Source organism: Callionymus lyra, chromosome 10 (genome assembly GCF_982586985.1).
Source record: "Callionymus lyra chromosome 10, fCalLyr1.hap1.1, whole genome shotgun sequence".
Classification (NCBI taxonomy): Eukaryota; Metazoa; Chordata; class Actinopteri; order Syngnathiformes; family Callionymidae; genus Callionymus; species Callionymus lyra.
In genome coordinates this window covers 10,489,756-10,499,943 of record NC_141827.1, presented here as the reverse complement: position 1 = coordinate 10,499,943, position 10,188 = coordinate 10,489,756, and the positions used below count along the sequence as shown (strand labels likewise).

The 10,188-nt window shown below is 34.9% G+C and overlaps 1 protein-coding gene across 1 annotated transcript; it reads right to left on the bottom strand.

The window, feature by feature from the left end:
- Positions 1 to 2,506: 2,506 nt before the first annotated feature.
- On the bottom strand, positions 2,507 to 9,666 carry nbl1 (NBL1, DAN family BMP antagonist). Its single transcript, XM_087799994.1, has 4 exons — positions 9,449 to 9,666; positions 7,880 to 8,060; positions 5,151 to 5,262; positions 2,507 to 3,849 (listed from the first exon to the last, which is right to left on the bottom strand). The coding sequence occupies exons 2-4, from the start codon at positions 8,050 to 8,052 to the stop codon at positions 3,568 to 3,570; spliced, it is 567 nt and encodes a 188-aa protein (XP_087656120.1). The 5' UTR covers positions 8,053 to 8,060; positions 9,449 to 9,666; the 3' UTR covers positions 2,507 to 3,567.
- Between the last annotated feature and the right edge of the window lie 522 nt (positions 9,667 to 10,188).

Here is a 10,188-nt window from a genome sequence, read left to right as displayed (position 1 = left end):
ACATCCGCAGTTCACACTAACAATTAAGATTAGAGATACATAAACATTATATTTTTATTTTGTAGTATTGTCGAGTACTTGACTCTGGTGATGCAGAATTTACAGACCACATGACTCTTGACGAAGTCGTAACTGTTTTCATTTGTTTTGAAAATAAAACATGTCCAAACATAGGCTTTAAAAGCTGCTGGAGGTTACTGTATCCTCTCGTCCTCAGCCATTGCTGGGATCTTGAGGGATTGTATTGTTCCTTCTGCTGCAGAGGACGTAATGACTGCTTCAATCTAGTGGCAGGAAGTTTAACGGAAACACAAAAATGTACATGTTTTTTACTGTATACCCACTTTACTGAAATAAAAACCATATACAAGAAGTATTATGACAATATAATTTATCTGTAGGTCTGGCCGGGAAAATAATGCATACATTAAACCGGTCCATGTTGGATTAACACATTCACATATTAAAAATATATAATAAAACAATACGATAATAATAATGACAGTAAAATGCAACAATAAGTAAAATAAGAACAATATATTTAAACAGCAATAGACATTGGTGCAGAAGGGTGGAGAGAGACTTATAAGCATTAATGGAAACATTATATTTTTTAACATTTTTAAAATGAAGTAATTACGTGCGTTAATTGCAAATGCATTATTGAAAACTTCAGCTATACAACAGCTCCATCTGCTTAGAATTGCCTTTTTAATGAGCAAATGTTGTGCAGGAGTTTCAAGGGAACATGCTATTAGTGTAAACAGCTGCTTATGTTGCAGCTATAGAAAAATCCAATTATTCCATCACATCTTTTGGGAATAACGGATATTTGTTCAGTTTATTTATAGTTATTTGTTGAAGGGGGCGAATGTTATTTTCCATATTATATATGGATAATAATTCCATGTGTATCCATCCATATATATAAATTGATTATATTTTATATTTAATAACTGAATTAAATGATTTCTATATTGAAGCTTAAATTATTATTTTTTTTAATAATTGAAGTAATTAATAAAAAATATATACAGTTTATTTTAAATGTAATATGTAATATTCACAGCCTTTTAAATTAATTATATATGAGGGGTTTTTTTATGCCATTATTTTACCAAACATTTTATTTGGATTTCAAATGCTAAAAAGAAACATTTAAAAAAAAATTGGAATTAGAATATCAAACTATGTTTTAAAAAGAAAATACCATTTAATTTGAAAATTTTACACAAATTCTTAAAAAAAAAAACTCAACCATTTGATGGATAAATTATTAAATTAAATTGTTCAAAGGATAAAAAAATAAAATAAAATGCTTAATTTCAATGTCAACGTTTTAAATGTTAAATTCAACCATTCAATATTCTGATATACTTTAATTGGATCCGCTCGCTTCTTTTCTCAGATGACGTGTCTTGTTGGCTTCATCATGACGTGATCTTCAGCTCTTGTAAAGCGACAGGGATGGAAATCCGCACCTCCGAATCGTATCAAGAGTTAGGGAGCCTTCTCTGGTAACTCGTCCCTGAGTGGTCCCTCTCTCTCTCTCTCTCTCTCTCTCTCTATATATATATATATATCTATATATATCTATATATATAGATATATATATCTATATATAAATATATGTTCCTGACATACGTGTAATCCCTACATTTAGATGAATGGACGCGTGTCATCTGGTCTCTCTTGAACAGTGAAGGATCCAAACTGCAGGTAAATAAAAGAAGCTTCGTGTTCCATTAAAAGTGTCAGTCAGCTGTTGCTGGAGATAAGCGGCTGATCGATGTGTTGTGTAGCTCAGACTGACAGTCAAGTCCTCTCGGCTGAAGTGTAATTACACGGAACAAGAACACGTTAACTGGAAGATGTGAGTTCTTACAATAAGGTGAGCGTGTTTTAATTGTCTGCTGACCTCTGCTGGAGAATCCGTGAACTGCAGATTATGTACCATCAACATTCCTTTGGCTACTAATCCAGTAGTTATTTATTATACTTTTCTTTTTAAAGATAATTGGAAAACAAACAAAGAAATGGAAACTTAAGAACAACAGTTTCTCATAAACATTTTTTTTTTTTAAAGGTACATGCACTGAACCAAAATCGTAAAAACTTATTATATCTTTGAATATAAAATATAATATTAATATAAAAAAAATTGTACCAGAAAATGTCAAACTATTAAGCTTAGAGTAGCTTGAGAGCTTTTGATTGATTTCAACATGTCATTATCATAATTGTTGTAATTCCTTTTTCTTTTTTTTTAAACAAATCTGTGCGTAAAAGTGACTTTAAACCATAATCTCTAAACATAAGCCTCTCATTAAAAATCTGTCCCTGAAACAGGACTGAGTTCAGTGAAGAGGAAACAAAGAAGTCGTGCTCCGAGACTCACTCTCGTGTGACGGGAATATGGAGGTATTTTGAAGTATTAAAGTGTAAATCTGTGGGATTTTATTTAGATGTATTTTCTCAAAACAAGCTCACGTGCATGGAAACAGAGCAGTTTTCAAAACAAATCATTTATTGGTATTTAAACTGAAACAACCATTCAAAAGTATTACGACATCATTCGCAATGTAAGAAATGCAACTTCGGGGTTTATTTAGAACATAAAGTGTTTTTAAGTTTTTTTATCTGCTGCTGAAGTACTCTGATGAACGTTGTTGTATCTGACCAGTGTATCTTCACTTTACTTTAATGGTAGAAACCATTTTATCCACTTTAACACTGTCTATTTATTGAAGGTTGATCCTGTTTCTATAATTGATTTCTTAACATCACAAAGTGGGGAAGTTCAAACATAATAAAGTGATTTTAAAAAGAAAAGAAAGCAAACATTTGTTCGTAACTAAATTAACAAAAAGTTTGTGCATAAACCATCTTAGAACTAAGCGACTGGAATTGAAAAAGCAAATAAATCAAAGTGTAAGACTTTTGTTTATACTGTAGAGTCAAACAGCTATCGATTGCGTCACACTGGGGTCACACTGGGGTCACACCGGGGTCACACTGGGGTCACAAGTACTATTTATTAAACCAAGATGATAAGGATTGAACAAACTCAATCTAAAAATAGCACAAAAGTCTCTAAAAAATTCACATTTCTTACCAAAAAACAGTCTAAATATTATGAATAACTGGATGATGTTGAATCCTGTGATATGGTTGTTTTTTTTTACTTTTTGCTTATTTTTTCCACCTAATATTTAAAACAACATGTTATTTATTTTATTCATCCTGATACTCTGCGTGAGTAGTAACTTTTTTTTAAATAACAACCTCTTCTTTTGTAGCTTATACACACAAAAAAACAATATTAAATTCAACATTTTACTACAGAAGAGACTTGATTTTAATTCCAATATATATTAAAAGTGTATATCTTAATAAGCAATTATGATCAATAAGTAGTTATATGTCGTGTGAGTTTTTTTTATTGCTTAAGATGATTTTTATATAACAATTTAATTGTCTCGCAATTTCGTCTTTTAATACCAAGTAGAAACATATTTACACATCCGTTCATTTATTTTTGAATATCGTGTTTTAAGAGATGAAAGTCTAGCCCACGTCGGACGTGTGTGGCAGCGGGTGGTGGTCTTTGTGTGGGTGGCCGTGTTTAGAGTGGGGGTCCGCGTGGGGCAGCGGGTCAGGGTGGGGGGGCACGGTGAGGGCGTCGGGCAGAGACGGCGCGTCCAGGCTGTTGTCTGCGGGGTAGAGCTGCATCATCGCCCCCTCCTGGCCTCCTTCTTTACTGCAGGACTGGCAGCTGCAGTGGAAGATTCTCTCCACCAGCTTGTCCACGTGAGACAACTCCTCGTTCCCGGGGCAGTCCAGGGTCACCTGAGGACACGTGGGTTAGAAATAGGGGTCAGAATTGAGGGTCGAAAAGGTCGCAGTAACATTTTAACATCTATTCAATGAATTTGAGAGTAGCAGGTCCTGGGTCTGCCCCGTGTTCTCCTCCCAGTTTAAATAGCCTTGAAAACCTTCTGAGGGTAAATGGAGAGCCTGGCCTTTTGGCTCAGCTCTTTCTTCCCCACACGAGACAACACAAAGACCTCATGACGCAGCACAAATATGAAGAACTAATTCTAACGTTCTTTTTCCAGAACAAGGACCACAGTCTCAGGTTTTGATGTTCTTGGTTCACATTTCTTGTCATTTCATTATTATTTTGGGGGGCTTTTTAAATCATGTTATATTGTCATCATACTTCTTGTATGGTTTTTATTTCAATATAATACAGTCAAAAAACATGTTCATTTTTGTCGTTAAACTTCCTGCCACTAGATGGCAGCAGTCATTACGTCCTCTGCAGCTAAAGGAACAATAAAATCCCGCAAGATCCCAGCAATGGCTGAGGACGAGAGGATACAGTTAACTCCAGCAGCTTTTAAAGCCTATGTTTGGACATATTTTAGTATCAAAACAAATTAAAGTAGTTACGACCTCGTCAAGAGTCATGTGGTCTTTAAATTCTGCAACACCAGAGTCAAGTACTCGACAATACTACACATATATACTTGTTACTACAGTATCACGATAAATCGTTGCCCCTGTTTCTTGATACGTATCCTATCGCCAAACTCTTAGTTTTAGTCTATTATCGTACTGAAATAAAGGGTCAAACACCAAAACTCCGACGTGAACTTTGACCCTCACGCAGCCTCATCATCCAGCACTTTTTTTTTTCATCTGAGGCGACTCTTCCAGCTTTGAAATCCCCCGAAAATCCTGCAACAATAATCACGTCCGTGCGCCTGCGTGAGCCGACATTCGTGTGCGATTAGACGTGTGGCTACAAACACTCGGCCTCGCCGAGAAATCAGGACCATCCGTTCCCACCAGCAGATACAATCATTTCCAGTGAAACATGAGGTGACCTCACCTGTGCCCCCCCACCCCCCCCACACACAAACCCCCTCGCCCCGTCTACCTGGCAGCCCTCCAGAGTACCAGCAGTCCAACACAAAGCCTTTGTTGTTGTGAGGCTGGATTCCTTCTGACAATGACGGAGAATGAAAATCGGAGCTGGAGAGTCCGAGGGAACCTCAGAAATCTTACGCTTCGGAGAAGAAAGCGAAACTCATGCATGACCTTGAGATGAGAGAATATCTGCAGCATGACAAAATGGTTCTTACCACTTCCCACTGCGTCTGGGCAGGCATGCAGGAGTCACAGTGCACCAGAGACTCGGTGGACTGTGGGAACGTGTTGGGAACGCTGTAGCTGAAGCACTGACCCAGACAGGCTCTGTGGAGACAAGAGCCGTGAGATCCACCGGACTTCACTGAGTTTAAAATATGTTTGTCAAATCTAACATAAAACTAACTCTAGATGTTTTCTTTTTTAAGAACTTTTATGCATTTTATGCCCCATCTTGTATATTTCTTTCCTTGTAACCCTTTTTCAATTATTCGACTTCTTTAGAAAATGTGGAGCTCAAAATAATATTGAAATATTGTTGTTTTTAAAGTATTTTTTGAATAATGAAATTCAATAATTTCTCTATTAAAGGGTAAATTTAGCTGTTTAAAAAAATTAAATTGAATTTAAAAAAATGAATATTTTCAATACACATAAAGTTTGATATTGTCAATCCAAGGGTACACACATTTCAATATTTGATGCTTTCTCTAATTTTCTGTCGTCACTATTTGGGGATTTAATGTCCTTTTTTTGCATTCCCTCAAATATGCTTAATTTATTCAAGCAATTATTCAGAAACAAATATTCTAAATGTAATGTTTTTGACGTGTAGCCTTTTAAAATGTCATATAAAATGTTGGTATAATAGTATTTTGTATACATTCATTTAAAAAAAACACATCAATTATATTAACAAATAATTTAATACTAAATAAAAACACATTTCAGTAAAAAGAAATTCAAAGCTTTATTTAAAATTTAAAATTTAACCAGACACTATATGATGGCACCGATAAACTTCCATAGAAATTCTTTATATTTATTTTAATATTAGCGTATTTTTCAAACCTTTTCATCTCCTTATTTACATCATTTATATATATATATATATATATATATATATATATATATATATATATATATATATATATATATAAATTAAAATAAATACATCACTTGATTTTATATATAAATATATATATAAAAATTAAAAATATAGAATTTTGATATGAAAAAAACATTAAAAAAACAAGTTTGTAATCACAAAGTATAAAATCATATCATATATTATATATATTTTTAAAATTTAAATTAGCATAGCATCACATAATTTTAAACATTTATTTTACAATTATTGTCATTTGAATAAAAATAAATTAATTGTATTAGTTATTTCAATTTGGCTGCTGAACTGTTCCATTTAAATAAAAGTCTACGTTTACTTGACTTACTTTTGCAGATTTAATTGAAAAAAACACAAGTGAAGTTTAACAAGTGTGGAGCCGTGAACAAACTCATGTCATGCATGTTTTGAAGGTGCAAAGTGTTAAAAACATGTTCTTGAAACTATAATCTGGGTTGGACAGATGCCAACAAACAAGGAGAAATGTTTACACATATTTAGTTTGTGATCACGAAAGAATCCTCTTCCTCAGGTCGACCGTCGAGGCTTGAAATTGACGTTGATTTCCTAAATTGTCTGAACTGAGCAGCAGAATGTTTGATTTAAAAAAAAAGCAAGTGTTGACGTCGACAGCTGCGACTTCTCACTGCAGCAGAACTTTCTGTTTGGGAGGAATTTTAAGTGACCCGAGGATTTTGTTGCCACAATATGATGAAACATCTTTTATAGAGAAGTGAATAAAGCAGATAGTATTTCCACCTCTGGAGTCTTGATATGTGACACACATACGTCTGATGAAATGTTGGAAACTAAAGTCACGAGGAATCATTCAGAACTGAGCCGTTTAACTGTCAATCTGAGCGTACACACATGTACACACATGTACACACATGTATACACATGTATACACATGTACACACGTGTACACACGTGTACACACATGTCAACAATTGATGGTTCCTTTTATTTTCTGTTGTGAATATCTTTTTAATCAATGGCAACTCACTATTTTTGGATTTAATGTCCTTTTTTTAAATTTAATTTCAGTTTTTTTCCATAAAGAATGCTTAATTTATTCAAGCAAATTGACTTGTAAAAAAAATCTGATATATTTAGCTTTGTTAGGGTTCTTAAAAACAATTAGAACATGTTTTATGATTATGTCACTTTATTAATACAGTATAAACATTATATACATTGGATTTCTAGTCACAACTAAAATAAAATATATATATATTATTTAAATGTAGATTTCTAAATCATGAAAATAAATCTTATCTTGATAAATATGATGTATACGAAGCTGAATTTACACCTCTTATAAGATGGTTAATGAATACTTGGACTTTTTTGTGATTATTGTCTATTTATGTCTATTGTGTTCTTGTCTTGTTGTCTTCAGACACACATTTCCCTCCATTTCTTGTGGAGTTTTTAAATCTTTGAAAATAAGAATAAAAATCTGGTCAAACAACTGTTTGTTTTTTATTCAAAGTTTTGTATTTGAAACTTGAAACTTCATTAAGAAGGTAAGGTAAGGTAAGGTAAGGTTAAACTTTATTGATCTCATGATTCATTGAAATTGTTTTTTTCCAATAGCCACAGAAAATACAGCAATTTTTAATAAAAAATAAATCAAAAATAAAATAAGAACAAGAACATAAAGAGCATAAATACTAATAATGTTAACTTTGTTCTGTTCCTGCTCTTGTGTAACACTAGATTCAACGAAAACACACAAGTTCATCAAAAGTTTTCACCAAACAAAACAACTTCTGTTTTCTGGAGGTTTTTTTTCCTCTCACTATTGTCTCTGACCTGTTCTGGACCGAGCGCGGCTGACATCCCGTGTGCCCCACGATCTGCGTGATGTTCTTGGCCTCACACCAGGCGCTCTTGTCGGGGAACAGCGCCAGACGGTTGATGTGTTGAGGAGGAGCCGCGGAGCTCAGAGCCAACAGTGCGCAGCAGATCACGGTCCTGCGCCACATGACTGCACCTGAGGAGCCGCAGAAACGTCACTTTACACGGGAGGGTTTTTTTCGGATTCGTCTCCTGCTGAATCCCAGCATGACCCCCGGCTTCCCATCTCCCCACTGATCCAGGATCTGCTCCAATTTGTTTTCCTTGTGACTGATTGAAAGAGACAATCTTTTGCAATTATGACCACCAGCTGCAGAGAAAACAATAAACTGTCTCTTGTCTCGTCGCCAGAGATTGGATTCTCTGGTCCAGGATCGGGTCTCTTTCATCCCACGACTTTCTCATCTCACTTATCGAGAAGGTTCTGATCCATTTCACGGACCACATGATGGATTAACACGTTTCAACGCTTGCGTCACGAAAAACGAAAACAGGCCTCGGAAACAACAAGAAGAAAAAGAAGAAAAAAGTACAGACACAGAATTTAACACCATTTATCTGATTTTTTTTTTTTTACGACTTCCTAACAAAAGGTCATTTTTTAAAATCAGCCTGCGAGCCTCGACGATTAATTAACCAACAACTTATTTCACATTCTCACATGGTTTTATTCTTTTATAAAACACGTTTTTTGGGGATGTTGCATGACAGTTAAAAAGCCTCATAATTAGCAACATTTTCTTTCATTTTCAGGCTGTTTGTCAACAGAAAATTGAGAATATAAAACGAAAAAAGTTTTTTTTTTTAAGTAAATGTGAGGCTTTTGTATCATATAAATGTCTGAAAGTGATGAAGTTATGTGAAGGAAATAAGAAACAAAAAGTGTAGCAACAGACACAAGTCTCTGACAGACATTTAAAACAAACCTAAACCAGACAATATATGCTTCATTTAACGTTACAATAAAACCCACAATTTATCGTTTGGTTTCCATTCTGCGCATCCAAATTAATTTATTTTTATAATTGAATGTATTTCCCCTTCTATTTAGAGGAAACATGGTAGTAAACAGATTCTAAAACATTTCCAGATATTAAAAGGAAATTAATTCCACTTTCTTAGTTTCCTAGTTTTAAATACTTTTTAATACTTTAAAAGCAAATTCATCATATTTTCTGCAGTGGCAGTAAATCTATGTTTTACATTTGTTTTTAAACGTTTCCATGCATGCATTTGTTTAAGTTCATGAATATGTTAAACAACTTTTATACTTATACTAATCGTAACATCCTGTTTAAGTTCATAATGATGAGAAAAAGTTAACGTTAGATTTATTCATTCTAGCAGCTGCTGACGTCAACTTAAATTCCGATCTCCTGCATCAACTTGAATAAAAAAAATCAACTCAAGATCAAATATTTTTTATATATTAAAGACAAGAATGATTAAAACTGTCTCAGAGATGATATAAACTCGTGATTAAATCAACTTTTTTTTTCGAGAAGCTCCATCACAGGCACTCACCGCCGCTGACCGTCCCCGGGCAGAAGCTGCGATGTCCGGCTGAGCTCGCAGAAACCCTCCCGCTCTGCAGCACCGACCGGACCCGTGGCGCAAATAAAAAAAAGGAGCCGATATAGTAAAACTTCCAGGACAGCGAGGACGGATCCGAGTTTTTGGGGTTCGTCCCGGAGCAGTTACATCATCAGCAGGAGCCGCAGAAGATGTGGAGATGGAGCAGCGAGGCAGCGAGATATCTCATCCCAGACTCCATCTGCGACCCTCCCCTTCCCTCCCCTCAGAGTCGTCTGAGAACAACTTTCCAAGATGTTGTTGTAAAAAAGAGTGGAGCCAGGGGTGAGGCGGGCTGGGCCCTCAGACAGGGACCCTGCTGTGCTGGGAGAGGGCAGGACGAGAGTTTCCTCCTCCAAGTTGGAGACATGATAAAATAGATTAGAACATCATGAGTTCACTGTCACGAGTGATAGGAATGATGTTCGACCGTCTGGAAAATAATCCTTGAATGACCGACAACATGGAGATAGTCTGGTTTTAATCATAACTGTTCCTTTTTCCACATCATCTCTTTCCTTATTATGATTATTTTATTGATTTTTATTTCATTTTCATCTAAAATTCATGAGCAACTTCACATCTGTAACACAGATCCGAGTGTGGCCCCTTAACTGTTATCTTATCTATGTGGCCCTTTAAATATCCTGATGCTAATCCGTAGTGTGTTTTTCTTCTAGTGTGTTTTTATT

Bases quoted from the DNA above. Each gene is read 5' to 3' on its own strand.
- nbl1 (XM_087799994.1), bottom strand. From the start codon at position 8,052: ATGTGGCGCAGGACCGTGATCTGCTGCGCACTGTTGGCTCTGAGCTCC. The intron at 5,263-7,879 runs GTCAGAGACAAT...TTGTCTCCACAG, and splicing joins CCGCGCTCGGTCCAGAACAG to AGCCTGTCTGGGTCAGTGCT. The intron at 3,850-5,150 runs GTAAGAACCATT...ACGTGTCCTCAG, and splicing joins CCCAGACGCAGTGGGAAGTG to GTGACCCTGGACTGCCCCGG.